Below are 14,899 nucleotides of genomic sequence, written 5' to 3'. Positions count from 1 at the left end.
TGTTTTATACTTTCTTACTCCTTTTGTCTACCACTAATTTTCACCTCCTGCATTACTTGTTTAATATCATGTAGTGCAAACTAGTGAGAAGACAGACGCGTTAATTAGCGGAATTAGGAATTTAAAAGAATACGGACAGAAAGAGGAACGTGCCCTGATAGATGGGGTAACTGATGGTTGGATGTGCGGTGGGACAGTCTAGGTGGATGAAAGGAGAGGAAGAAACTGCAGTATGTCCTATCATACCTCCTGTGTTCTTCCACATGAGAGACAGTTACCTTTGGAACCCACATTCATCTGTCGCGCTCTCCTCGGCTGCCATCCCTCGTTCTAAGAGCTGAGAATGTTTGATGGGTTGGAGTATATCACATAGTAAGGGGTAAATAAGCAGAGGAAAATGTTTATAATTCAGTGAATAAAATAAACTCTTCTAAATGATTTACTTAGTTACACAACAACATGTGAATATAGCCCAAACCCTCTAGGCAAACCTTTAACAGCACGCTTTTAATCAAATTGTCCCCTTCTTTGTGCCAATGAAAGGTTGGGTGGGATGTACTGTGAGGATTGTATATGCATAGAGTATGAGGGACAATACCTTATACTTCTCATACACAATATGAGAAGTAAGTTGCCCCCCCCCCATATTTTCCATCTTAAAAATAACACGCTGTACTTCAGATATAATAAAGCATATTTTTCATAACTGGTGACTCTCACTTGGTATGGCTCCCTGGCGTAGCCTCTAGAGGTTGGAGAAAGTCTTGTTTTGGGATCTGGAAGGAGTTTCTGTACAGCCTGTTTTCTATTATAGGCGTATTTAAGAAAGTGCAAGAATTTTTTGGGCTGCAAACTGTGGCTGAATTCACCATGGAGTACAGAGGAGTCTGCCTGGTCTTGTGTCTCTTCTGCTTTGCGCAAGTCACTTTTCAACAAAATGGTAAAAAGCAAAGGCAGTCAAATAAAGGTAAGTATATTTACCAAATGAGTCATTAAACCTTTTTTTAGTTAGGTTATTGTGGCTGGACTTCCCCTGCATTACTAAGCCAAAGACCACCAGCACACACACACACTTAAGGGCCGAAGAAATTGCTAAATTACGGCATCTGCAAAATTTCTCTTATAATTACTAAATGTCCACAAAGTGTTAAGTGCCGGAATTAACTTTCTTGTGATCCAAGGGCAACGATAACCCATTTACACATCCTTTACTCATCTGTGTGGCTAGAATCCTATTAATTGAATATATAGCTGAAATATTTTACAAATAAAATCATAATGCAAAAGAAGGCTTACAGAAAAGTTTAGACAGAATTTACACAATTGCAGGATCCGTTCTGTGCTCTATTTATTCACCTTTATGGACTAGACTATGCACATTTAGCATGGTGTCACTGGGGGTTTGTTTTTTCCTCTATGCTAAATGTTGTCAGCCATCCTCAAGAGTTTTAGTCCAGGTTTTGTTTGACTAAAGTGTCTATAGACAACCCATTTTCTATACCCCTTATTGCAGACGCATCTTACCTGTGCTTTGGTTTGGCAAAAGGACTGTCTGAGTTAGCAATGCCACCTATAACCAAAAGGGCTATTGCGCTTTTTTAGATAAGGTATAGGAAATATGTTTTTTAGGCCACCCTGTTTTTAATCTTCCGATTCAGCTGTTTTTTCCCCCGATAATGCAAATTTTTTTGATACTTTTGGGTTTTTCTTATATATATATATATATATATATATATATATATATATATATATATATATATACACTAATTATAAGTTAAGTATTACATACTTGAATTAACAATTTTGATTGTATAACCAATGATATAATCATCACTGCCAAAATGTATTTTAATGGTCGTTTGCTTCTTGGTGTCCCCTATTGTATTCATAGTTAATATATAACAGTGTTCGTTACTTATGATTCACAGCATGTGCTTTCATATATAACCCTTTTATGTATAATGTGTGAATGTCCCGCAAAGACTAAAGGTAAAAATAATAATACAGTTTTCAGTAAGACCTTCCCTTAATGGCTTCACATGTCTTATTTCTGAGTAGAAAGGGACAAAAGCAAATCCATTTAGTTTGTGCAATGGATTTGATCAAGTCTGTTCTTTATTATAGTAAGTTGCACAAATATGTTTGATATTTAAGTGTCAGCTGAGTATGTTTTTTTATATATATAATATATAATATTATATTCCATTGGGGTACAATGGGTTAGATTATACCACCTTGGTGTGTGTTTTTGTAATAGGATTTAATTTATATTCTTTGTGTCAGAACTCCTTGGAATCTATCAATAGCATCTCATGCTAAAGGAATGCATGGAAAATTACAAGAACAAATAGCCCATCTGATGATGTGAAATATTTAGCACCGCAGCCAACATAGAACCTAATAACTGTTTCCATTTTTAATTATATCCAGCCAACTGCACCAGCAGGGCCAAGCAAGAATCATAGGAATAGAAGGCTGATCCAATGATGGCGTTATTATATAATGTGCTATTAAAAACAATGCTCATGAAGAAACCATGATTGCAGTGTATTGTAATAGAACTTTTTCAAATGTCACCAATCATTTTTGCTGTTGTTTTCTGGTTGTTTCAGAGTCTTTGGATTTATTGCATTTAATTTGTGCTATTCTCGTTTAAACACTTTCCAACACTTCCTTGATGTGCTTAACCAGGGTACTCTCTTAGGCCTAAGGACACCTCCTACATAGCTCTAGTCTTTTGTTTATTAACCACCATTGCATTTATTTTTTGGTCGACCCATACCTCTCAATAGTTCAAATGACCAAAGATGGTCAATTTAAGGACCGTTTAAGGACACATTATCGTGACTAACATGATTCATTTCTTGTTTCATTTTTAGATTACATTTGGAGGACAGAAATTAAATTTGTTGTTAATCACCCTCACTCTAACACTCTCTCATGCTCTTTCACACTCACTCTCATTCACTTTCTCTCACGCACTCTCAATATCTCCCTATCTTCTCCACCAACATCTTCCGTGTCTCTGTCTTCTTTTCTGTAACTCCACTTTTTCTGTGGAACAAGAGACAGGGACACGGAAGTAGTCAGTCAAGAAGGTAGGGAGACGGAGAGAGATTGAGAGTATGAGAGAGAATGAATGTAAGTAAGTGACAGCAACGGAACACAAACTGAAATTTGCTTCATTTTTTGTTTGTTTAATTGGAGTCTTTCTTCGTTTTCAGGCATTTGTAGGAATTAACAAAATTGGCTAATGTTGTCAAAATTAAAAATCGTACAAGTCTAGTGACTAGGGTTTCCACTGTTTGCCTAGCCTGGGCAATGGGCATGCTTTGAGAAATTTTACAATAGAGGAAAGGAGAGTCAAGAGAGGAAGGGGGATGATATAGAGAAAAAAAGAGCAGATGAGACTAGGACAAAGTGACATAAACAAAAGTAGAAATAGGATAAGACCAATGAGAAGAAGACAAGAGAACAAAAGAGAAATTGGGAAAGAAAAGACGAGAGCATAAGGGAATAGTGACAGGAAATTAGAGAGAAATAAGATAGAGAAATATGACGAGAAACATAACAGGGAAAAGAGAAAAGGAAGCTGAAATTGATGACATTTGGAACCAAAGCAGCTATTATATACCTATTACATCTTAAACAAGAAGCAAAACCTTCTCACAGTTATGGTGTCAGTCACAGTCTTTTCTGCAGAATGTGTACTGACAGGAACGTGAGTAATCTCCACAAAATCACCAGCACATTTACACCTTGATACTGTGCTCAACCTTCCTCCCATCCATCAACACCAGCATGCACAGAATGTTAACTCTATACACCATACTAACTGAATGTCACTATTTACTCATATGTTCAATGCTCATTCCGGGGCTCCCCTAATTGCAGCAATTGGCTGCTTTCACTTTATCAAAGACTGGTAAGACTTGTGGAATGCAGTCTCACATGGCAATCAGATGAGAATTTCCCTAGGCATAAAGAGGTAAAGCCAGGGCCCAGGAATACACTCTTTATTCCAGGGGAAGAGGGATACTACGGAGGTGTGGGTTTGTACAAGGTAAAAGATAGCCAAGAAACACAAACTTCTGATCCTACGCGAGCAGGGATCTTGCTGGCATCCTGCCAGTCCCAATGTTACTAGCAAGGGTGAGAGTAGGGATTAAAATGGTACCTAGCACGACCATGATAAATGGATACACATGTCCTTTAGTGTGCTTCTGTCAGCCAGATACACAGGTCTGCACACTGCAAATGTGTAGGAGTGTGGCATACGACTGTCTGTACCTAGCTGGCAGCCATACTAAAGGGATCTTCAACGCGTGTAGCAATATACGTGTAGGCAAATTGAGTACCCAATTCTTTTTGCAAATGCTTACAATGCCTTATAGCTCCTTGTTTGATGGATTTGTTATGTTTTATTATTTTCTTTTTGCTTTCACAACAGATGTAGTTAGCATGAAAATGTATGAGGACCTGAAGAAGGAGGTTCAGAACATCTGGCAAGAAGTGAACCATCTCAAAGAGCAACAGTCTCTCACGACACGTAAGAGAGCCCCCCTTGTTTGAAGGGCCTATGGAGACAGTCAGTTACAAGAGCCCACAATCCAATTATATATTCTTTATAATGCAGTCTATGCCTAGCCTATTAACCAGAGGATCTGAAGGAGGAAAGGAGCTGCTTATTAGTAGCCACCTTGTCACTCTGCCCCACATCATAAACATTTTTCACGGTAACAATACATTTTCCCATGCCTTGCTCATCTCTTGTTTTGAACACACAGACTTCCAGAATTTTAGAGTCTAGATCTGACCAATAATGGCTACACCTATTGAAGCGTAGATCTGACTCCAGCACTATGCCTCCGGTTTAAAACTATGGTTTACATTTACAAAAATGTAAAATTGTTCTTAACGTTCCTGCCATTTGTTTCAGTCATTGTACCGAACTGGTTTTTTTATTTCACTCAATTTCCAATGGTATTGTCATTGAGCAGTTTGGTGAATTGTAGTAAATTAATCATCAATGTACCAATTCAGCACATTCCCTGCCAACAAAAATGAATATTGTCTTGTGTAATGATTCAATTTGAAAAAAATACATTACGTCTCAGTTAAGTAGGTTAGCTCAATCATTCTGCTGCTTCTGGGGCCTTTCTTAATAAGTATACTATAAATCATTGGCTTCTGTGCTAAAATAATAACTAGTCAACGCTACAGTGGTGCTTAATTATGGGCTTCAAGGGCCACAAACAGACCAATAATTCTGTGATTCTTTTTGGGGAATAGTTAATTGAGAAAGTTGTTCTTCATCTCTGATGAAACTGTGGCCTGTTTGTGGTCCTCAAAGCCAGCAGTGGTACATCTCCATACCAGGTCCACATCTTCAAGTACTGGTATCAAAAGTCCCATATATCTTGTTCTATACATCCTTTCTATTGTTCTATGCAATGTTTAAGTAATGTTGGAAGAGTAAATATATATACATTTATTAATGTATTTTTTTCTTTTTTGCCATACCAGTTTGTATGAAAGGTATGAAGATCCACAACAAATGCTTCCTGTCCTTTACTGAAGCAAAAGCCTACCACCAGGCTAGCGATGTGTGCATTGCACAAGGAGGGACTCTCAGTGCACCAGAAAACGGGGATGAAAATGATTCTTTGTATGATTATGTGCGGAAGAGCATACATTCCAATGCAGAGATCTGGATTGGTATTAATGACTTGACAACTGAGGGTATGTGGGTAGATATGACAGGAACCAAGGTCCCTTTTAAAAATTGGGAGACTGAAATCACCAAACAACCTGACGGAGGGAAGCAAGAAAACTGTGCATCCTTGTCAGCTATGGCAATCGGCAAGTGGTCTGACAAAAACTGCAAAACTGAATTGCCTTTTGTATGTCAGTTTGCAATAGTTTAGCTGCTTTGCCGAATGTTGTCTATCATCCCAAGTTAAAGGGAATGTATGTCCTAAAAATAAGAGTACTTGTTTTACTAAGGCAGTTTACAGACCCCCTTTCTTGGGGCAAAGGCTGTGGGCTGATGGAAATATAATTTAACCCATTTTGTTCATAGAAACCTTACGCATACATGTGGTCACAATCAGCATTAAGATTTCTTAATAGCCATGCCAATGTAAAATGTAAAATGTATAATATAAGTATAATTGTGCAGTCATATAGCTACAGACCCTGCAGATAGTTCTTACCATTTTCCCCTGGGATCTGAAGACTTTCAACTATTTTCCTCCACCGAGATTTAAGAAAAATCTTTCAACTGTGCCTTACAGAGCTGAGACATCATGATTTTTGGCACCTAGGGCACAGCTAAACTTATAATCACTCTGCTGGGACAACCCAGTTAAACCTCATGTTCTGATGGTAAGCCTCATGCACAAGCCATATAAACCATACAGTTTAATTAAGGGGTTCCAATTCATGGTGTGAAAATCCAACCCTATACATTATAGCTGCCATATCAGCATTTCACATTGTCCAGTTATATTCAATATTTAAATTACAATGGTAGTTCTGTTTCCCTTAGCCACAAATCTAAGGCTCTCCTAGGTAGACCTTCATGAATCAGAAGATGCTAGTTCTGCTACAAATATAAAAAAATTAAAACTACAAGCTATAGGTACTTTTTGTTATTATGTGTTATGCTATATGGCGGTGAGAGCTTCTCTTTAATGAAGCAATTGATTGCCTTCTGGAAGCATATACATCTGACATACCAAAAGGTATCTTTGTATCTGCAACACATGAAAATGTGTCCTTGGAAAAAAAAACCTGACCTGGCAATCCTAATAAACATACATCAGCCAGCATTATGAAAATAATTTCATCCTACAATATAAGCATTCCCAAATATTGCTTGTTTTTTTCTTATTTTTAGGTCATCATTTCCTTTTTAATTCACTAATGATCGTGATTTTTTTCATGATCTTGCTCAAAAAAAATATATATATGAAACATGCTCTGTCGCTTCCCAAAACTCATAAATATTAAAAGCGGGTTATTGATAAAGTATGACACAGTATAAGCTAAGATTTCTTTTGGTTGGCACAATTATTTTTTGTTTCTACTTTATATAGTGTATATAGTCTAGTAACAATGGAAGTAATTAAGCTATACATAAGTATTCAATTGTGAATTGAATAAAAATATTCATATGTCTATTTACTTTTCATTCAAGATTCCAAAATACTTGTGTTTATATACTTGTATGTATGGTCGCGGAAAAGATTTCACATGTTTAAATATTAAAGGTTTGTTAGAAAGAGTGAGTAATTGAACTAAATGCCACAAAGATATCAATGAGCAAAAGTCATTATACTATAACGTTTAATCTATACATTTGCTAGAAATTTGGCTAATGCAATTTATAGAAAGTTCTACCTGTTACAAGTTTAAAATGCCAATGGGTTCAGCATGGGCATCTATAAAATAACTCGGGAGGGACCCTGGGGTGCCAACAGTCCCAAACTGGTGTACTCCAACAAGAGGTGGGCTTTTTTATTTGGAGGGTACTTTGTGTGGGAGGTGTACCTGGGAACTTCCTTGGGATGGCTCCTCATAGGAGGCAGGACGGTGTAAGGGGCAAGGGTGACCAAACATAGATGTGGTTCTTGCACCAAATAACATTGAAAGGCACAGAAAGTGGGAAGAAACCCATGTAGGGTGGGCAGAGATTAAATGCACTGATCTAGATGCACAGTAATCAGTTGGGCCGCCATTGGGGGGGTACATCTGGTACTGGTGCCCAGACAGTTTGGGAGCTCGGCCACGTTACTCTCTCACTTAAGAGAGACCCCTTTCCTGGACGTAGGGTTATGCTGGAGGTAGGGCACAGAAAGACCTCATTTTGTTCCAGGAATTCATTTTTGTTTTGTTTAAGGTAGGTAAGTAAGGGGACGACTTGGCCCAAATTAGCATTGCTCTAGCTTAATTTCTCTGTGACAACCCTGAATGGATTTAGGACCGCCACCACCTGCCCCATTAATGCTGGAAGCCCCAATGTTCTGCTCAGAGGACATGGAGTTAAGAGCCTGCTGTTGGTCTAGGATCTGCTCCATCATGTCCAGGGTGGAGTTCCAGCTTGTGACTACATCCTGTCATAGATGTTGTTAAGGGTAAGTGACTTTTCCTTCTCCCCTCTCAACTGCTGCAGTGTAAGTGCCCAGAAATCTTATGACACTTTTCAGTTAGTTGACAGCCTACATTGCCCATCAGTGTCCACTCTCCAATCCACCAGTACATTTTCTGCACTAAAATAAACTATTGTCACCTTATTAATTATCTCAGCTCTGATAATCTAACTGTTACTGTCTCACACCTAATCTAACGTTTCCAAAAAAAAATTATGAAGATTCCTTCGAAGAATCCTTGACGCCATACATCAAGAGCCCCACACATATGTGCCACATCTGTAAGAATGGCTTTTGATCTCCCCCTCTGGATTTAGTTCAATTTCATACCAACTTGTCAGAATCCAGTACCACCTGCAAAGCATTCATGATGAGAGAAACATCTCTAACATAACATTTCAAACAAGTATGTGGTATGCGATCTGAACCATAATCCAGATGTTGCCTAATAAAAAAATGTACTCCATGACTAACAGCAACCTTTGATTTACCCACTTTTTCATGGCACCAACAGAAACCATGTTCCTGAATTTGTAAATTTTATTACCATTATCCACTTTAATAATATCAATTACGTTTATTCACTAAAGGGTTTTAGGAAGGAAAGTTTGCAGGAGAGCGGTGGTTTCAACTTCTGAAATTCACTATTTATCATCATTTTCTCCAAAAAAAAATGGGGGTTTTAAGATGGTTCTGTATAATGCATAATCCAATGGGTGATTAGACTTTGAAAAGATCTCACTAATTTAAAAAAATTAGATAGTAGATCTCTTTATCCACACTACAGTGTACCGTCAGGAATCGGATACATGAAAGTGTCTCTGGTTTGACAAATATATGATCGTAATGAAACACTCACTTCACAATGTTGATTATAGGGATAAAACAGTAAAACAAAAACAGTCAGGAATGCCATGAGAGGCAGAACACCCAGCAGCCCTACCTAAGCTCTTGTCATTCCCACCCAATTTAGGAGAACGCCACTCATATAAAGATCACTGGTGGGGGCTACCTGGACTCTATAACTACATTTAATATCTGTACTTCACAAATTATTTCTTCTTAGACAAGCATGGAATCGTAATCATGTTCTGTGCCTGGTGATAAATCTCTTACAACTTTACAAGAGATAATTTCCATAAGTACTAAACCTGTAGAACTGAACTAATGACTGCGTGGATCTTCGAGTAAATAAATTTCCAAGTTTAAGACATACCTGAACTGTAAGCATCCTACCACTGGAAGTCACTGTTGGGTTAAGATTGAACATATTCTGTGACTTAAAGCTAGGTAATATTAAGGCTTTCATAAAGAAATCCGTTGACAAGCTGTGAGGCATTCAAAGATTTTTATGTGCCTTTTCAGTGCACTATTTTTATATTAATATGATATTTGGTCTAAATAAGGATGCCAAACTGGTACCACACAGTTGGAAAAATACAATTGTATAAAATGTCTTTGTATACTGTTGCATTACGGTTGTCCATCACTGTTTAATTAGAGACCTACCCAGACCCAGACCCCAGACCTTTATCCCTCCACCAATTATCACAGAAGGCACTATGCATTCCGGTAGGTGGCGTCCATCAGACTTCCAGATGTGAATCTTAAATAATGACTCCAGAGAATATGTCTCCACTGCTTCAGAGTCCAATGCCAATACATGACCTTGTGCATAGTGATCTTCTACTGGTGTGAAGGTGCTCAGACATGGAACCCCATTTCATTAAGGCATCAGCACAAGATTTTGAACTCTGCAGTGATTGACGCTTTGTGGCTGAGCTGTTGTTACTCCTAGATGGTTCCACTTCACAATAATATGAATCGGTCACTATACTCATCTAGGGCACACCTTTCGCAACAAGCAGTGCATTTTCTGCAGCTCTTTCCTGTGTGTGTGAGACATTGTAAAATGGTGGAAGAGCACATGAATGGATGTTGGCTGCACAACTGATAATATCTAAACATTTTTCCATTCTATGACATTCAGGGTGGCTGGCACAAAGGGCAGGTGATAATTGCCTCTGGGTCACTCCAAAACTTTCTCTCTGGGAATGTGGTGGGGTCACATTAACCTGTGGTGAAAGCGTGGCTGCATACACAAACTGTGCGGGTTTGTTCAGCCCATTGCATTGGAGACACTTGCCCGTGTTGGCCCCTCATAATGAATAATGTAGTGAGGGTGTTAAAACCACAATCATTCTGCAAAATCTACTTCCAACTCACCCTTCGGTGAATAAACCAATCTCTCTCTGTTCAGAAGATTTCAATTACAGGAAAGAAAGAACCTTTATGTATGTTTTTATTCTTATTATTAAAATAACCACTATATGTCTATTTATTACACTTTTGTTTTGCTTATTGGATTCCAGATTCTAAAATATCAATGCTGGTCCACTGAATTGATTTATCTAACAATTTTACATCATGGCACAGAATAAATAACCCAGACTTAAGAATGATTGACTTTTTGCCACTCGATGCATAGGTAAAATTCTACAGTGTCTACTAGTTTAAAATTACAGTATTAAAAACATCATAACATTATTAATCTTGATGCTTTTTTCACATTGATAGATAACTACAAGTTGGTCACAAAGTCATTCAAAAGGTCTAACCCCATCCATTAGCTGAAGGGTCTCCAACAAGTAGTTCCAACAGGAAACAGGTGTAATTTGTATCATCTATAGCACTATTAATGAAATTCATTAATACAATATAATCTCAACATATTTAACAATATGTTTAGCATATAATCATAACACCTAAAATGTTCATTGTAGCTCTCATAGCCTTCATTCATCATAACTAGCTCCTATTAAGTTTAAGGTTCAAATGTCTTTGTATTAGATGGATTCCTAACTAGGGTGTCTAATTGGCCATTTATAATCTGACAACTCTAAATTCTGCAAATTGATTGCCAGAGAAAAGGGCCCCGATCAATTGTAAAATTGTCACGTAAAGATAATATTTTATCCATCACCATAACTCAAATACTGGCCAGCAAGTTCAAACCAAGCAGTATGACTAACTCTGCCAGACACTTCTGCAAGGATTCATACTGTCTAAGGTAAGAAAAATGTTCCTGGCTGAATTGATAGTCACTGGATCCAACATGTAGGGAGTGGCATTAGTTAACGGGAACTTAAAAAAAAAAAATCGTAATTCCTCTTAACCTCATGAGAGCATCAACATAGCCAGTTGTACAATAGAGACAAGACACACAAACATATGAAGAAATAAATAAGTCTCGTACTTTTTAGGAGTTAACATCAGGAAGCTGTCCAGCTGTCGAAGTATATTGTTCATTGTACTTTAGTTTAATACGCATTCTTTATCCTAAGTAGGAAAAAGCTATCTCCAGAGGTCCAGGACATTGTCCCCCTCTCTAATTCCATTGTTCATGCCACTTTTGGCTGCTTGATTGACTATGATGGCTGAGGTGCCCCTTTACAACCACAACCTAGCTTTGGAACCAATAACATCACAGATGATCTGTAGTAGGATATAACCCATATTCCCTTTTAGAAGCAAAAGGGGACAGAATACCAAAGCAAAGTAGGATTTCTCAAGAGCAGCCAATAGACCGGCTGGTCTTGAGGATTTGGGTAAAACCAGGACACGGTGAGAACATCCCACATTAATATAAATATGACGACTATGTTGTTATAAAAGGGAAATATAGGTTTTTAAATCTTCTGTATTGCTATTAGTATTTACTGACATGTGAAATTATTAAAACCCAGCATTATTTTTTGATGATTCGGCTTTGTATTATTCCATAGTAGCCCTTGTGTACGTGCATTTTCTTTTAAAAAGGTATACTGTATTACAAAGTCAACTGCTTCCTCTGGTAGGAAATTGTGGTTTCCCCCCCAGTGATTAAGCAGTATCTCACTACCTCGTAAAGAAATCCTCCTCCCTTTCCAGCTCTGGAAATCTGAAAAGAACAGGAGCTTGCATCATGCAAACAGAATATAATGCTTGTGATCAACTGCAAAACCATCTAAAACAGTTCTTTTTACAGAATACAACAATAAGTAATGATAACAATAATAAAATAAATAAAACATCACAAAACACCCAAATCAGTGTTTTTATGGTCCTTAAGCAAAAAATAACAAATAGGAAGGAAAATTTAGCACATGCAAAATATCAGCAGGACACACAGCGCAGAGTAAGGGTGTATATGGGACAGTTTCAAGGGAGATCTCTGATCTCCCAAAACACCCATAGAGAGGTGGCTGCCGGTGAGCCCAATTGCCAAAGAGGGTGACCTGTCCCCAGTTATGCTGCAAAGGGCCTGCCTAGTCAGCCTAAGCCTGGTTGTGTACAGAGCCTGCAGGACTGCACAAGAAGAATCAGTCTTCATTAGAGGAACGAGGGAGAGGCTATGCAGGGTTATCTTAACATCATTGTAGGCCCTTGGGGCCCCATCCACCACCAATAAAATTCATAATGTGGAGCGAGATTTAATAAACAACAACATACATATAAAGTAAAAGAGAAAGTGAGTGATGTGTGAGAAAACGTGAATGAGAGTGTGATAAAGAGGGGGATTTGAAGTCCGTACAAATCCGAATGCACAAGTCTAATGTATAGTGTAAAAGTCAGTGTGTGTGTATGATATTAGCATATGCGTGTGTCTCTTACACCATACGTATTAGAGTATGCTAGTGCATGGTGTTGGCATGACTGTGTTCCTGTGTGTGTTACCGTGTTAACGCGGGTGTGAGTGTTAGCGTATTGAAGTGTCAGGGGTGAGCCCATGGTTTTGGGAGAGGAGCAGGAGACAAAATGTGTTTGTGTAGATGTGTGGTGTAAGAGAGGCGAGTTTGCATGTTACTGTATATGCATATTACTTACAGGGGCCCTGAAGAAATACTGCACACAGATACCACTATCCCTAAACTGGCCTCTGCTCTCAGATTTCCAGTAGCAGCCCTGACCCCCAGAATTATTTCTATTGCTACATTAATTTATGTTAGGTGTCTACTATGAAATATACAGCAGTAAATCCTATGCTAAGTTCTGGATCTGTTAAAGGGAGAAGAGGTGAAAGGGCTGGGCCAAGAAAAATCACATGTCCTTACTAGTAGAAGATACAAGTTACAGTAGGGGTGTTTTCGCCAGCATGCACTTTTTTTCAGACTCAGTGTATAGTCCAAACCATCTCACTCAGTTCTAAAAGAAGATTTTAACACAATAAGAGAACTGATAAGAAAAAGTTGGCATGGAAACTGCCACTGTAAAAGATCAAATTAAGATAAATAGACAGACTTGGAGACATAAATGTTGCTCACAATTTAACTCCCAAGAATGGAATGTCAGAGAAAATAGACCATACAGAAATTGGGGTGCTGGGTCCATGTTAAGGAATGTAACTGCAAAACACATCCAAATAGGCATAACAGAGAGGAAGAATAGGGAATAAACTTGATAAGGCTACTCGGAAACAGGAAAATAAGTTAAAACCTTGTTGTCAGTATTGTTGATGCCAGCTGTGGTGGCAGGCCTTAAATGAGGTTTCCCAGAAGTCCATCTTTGACTTATACAGTTTGTGGATTAAAGTCATGCTACTGACTGAAAGCATATCAAAAGTAGAAAACATCCCCAAAATACCACTTATTAGCTAAGCATTAAAACTTAAAGAAAAAAAAGAAAGGGCTGTAATTGTAAAAACCCAAATAGGGTAATTCTAATTAAAAGAAGCTACTAATCCAATTAAAGGATCTACTTCATGTAGACCAGTTCTTCCCAAAGTGGATGTTACCACGCCCTGGGGGGACGCTGGAAAGATTAACAGGGGCAGTAGTAGCCTCAGATGCTATTGTGGGACGTTGAATAAAAACAAGGGGACAGTGGAAGCAGAAATAAAGGAGAAGAAAATTAGGGAAAACAATTCTTCGTACATGTTTCATCTGTTGTGTTGAGTTAAAGTCGTAGTGATTACTTTATTTTCCAAATAAACACACAAAATGTAACTATAACCCAGTGCTTCCCCACTGGGATGATAATGCCCCCTGGGGGGCACTGGAACGTTTCGGGTAGATCTCCAGTCTTACAGTCAAGCCATCAGATACAATCCCACACACTGATGAAAGATCTCGTACAATATTCCCACACCCCCCTCTACTTTCACTCAAGCCGCCTCTCAATCTAAAACAATGGATTGTGAGGAACATCCTTCCCAGACAAACAGCAAATGGTACCTCTCCCTGCCAACAAAAAAAAAGTTGAGACTTGTTCACACATCCACAGCACAGATAAAATACTAACACTAGGCTCACACTTCCACCACAAAATCAATGGCTGTTTTATGGGCAAATCATCTAAAGCGGTGTGCCATTATGTGTGTGACATGCCCAACAGCAATGTATGTGGGATAAACGGGCCAAGATCACCTGTTGGAGAACATTTATGTCAACCTGGGCACAGCATACAGGATATGAAGGTCAAACTGATATGTTGGTTTAATGTCCTACTCACTGGCCTCGAGATTAGGAATTTATCTCCCGATACCACTTTACAAATTAATAATCCTCTCACAAACAGTGAATTACTACAACCAACTTATTACTGCTCACATTTGATATATTCATGGATCTGGCATGAGTCAAATGGGTTTATGGCCCTTTTAACCAGGGAGTAAACTGATCAAAGATGCTCTCACTGAACTGTATCTATCTATTAGATCTCCGTTAGTCCGGCTTATTTACTGTTGAGGAAATTCTCCAATACCTCTG

General features: G+C 38.3%; 1 protein-coding gene across 1 annotated transcript; it reads left to right on the top strand.

Annotated features, from left to right (window-relative positions):
• The first annotated feature begins 748 nt into the window (after positions 1-748).
• On the top strand, positions 749-6,196 carry CLEC3B (C-type lectin domain family 3 member B). The gene is made up of 3 exons (XM_053467025.1): positions 749-967; positions 4,451-4,549; positions 5,527-6,196. The coding sequence occupies exons 1-3, from the start codon at positions 871-873 to the stop codon at positions 5,925-5,927; spliced, it is 597 nt and encodes a 198-aa protein (XP_053323000.1). The 5' UTR covers positions 749-870; the 3' UTR covers positions 5,928-6,196.
• Positions 6,197-14,899: the final 8,703 nt, after the last annotated feature.

The sequence above is a fragment of the Spea bombifrons genome, chromosome 5 (genome assembly GCF_027358695.1).
Source record: "Spea bombifrons isolate aSpeBom1 chromosome 5, aSpeBom1.2.pri, whole genome shotgun sequence".
Taxonomy (NCBI): domain Eukaryota; kingdom Metazoa; phylum Chordata; class Amphibia; order Anura; family Pelobatidae; genus Spea; species Spea bombifrons.
Note: the sequence above shows the minus strand (reverse complement) of the source record. Positions and strands in the feature narration are given on the sequence as shown.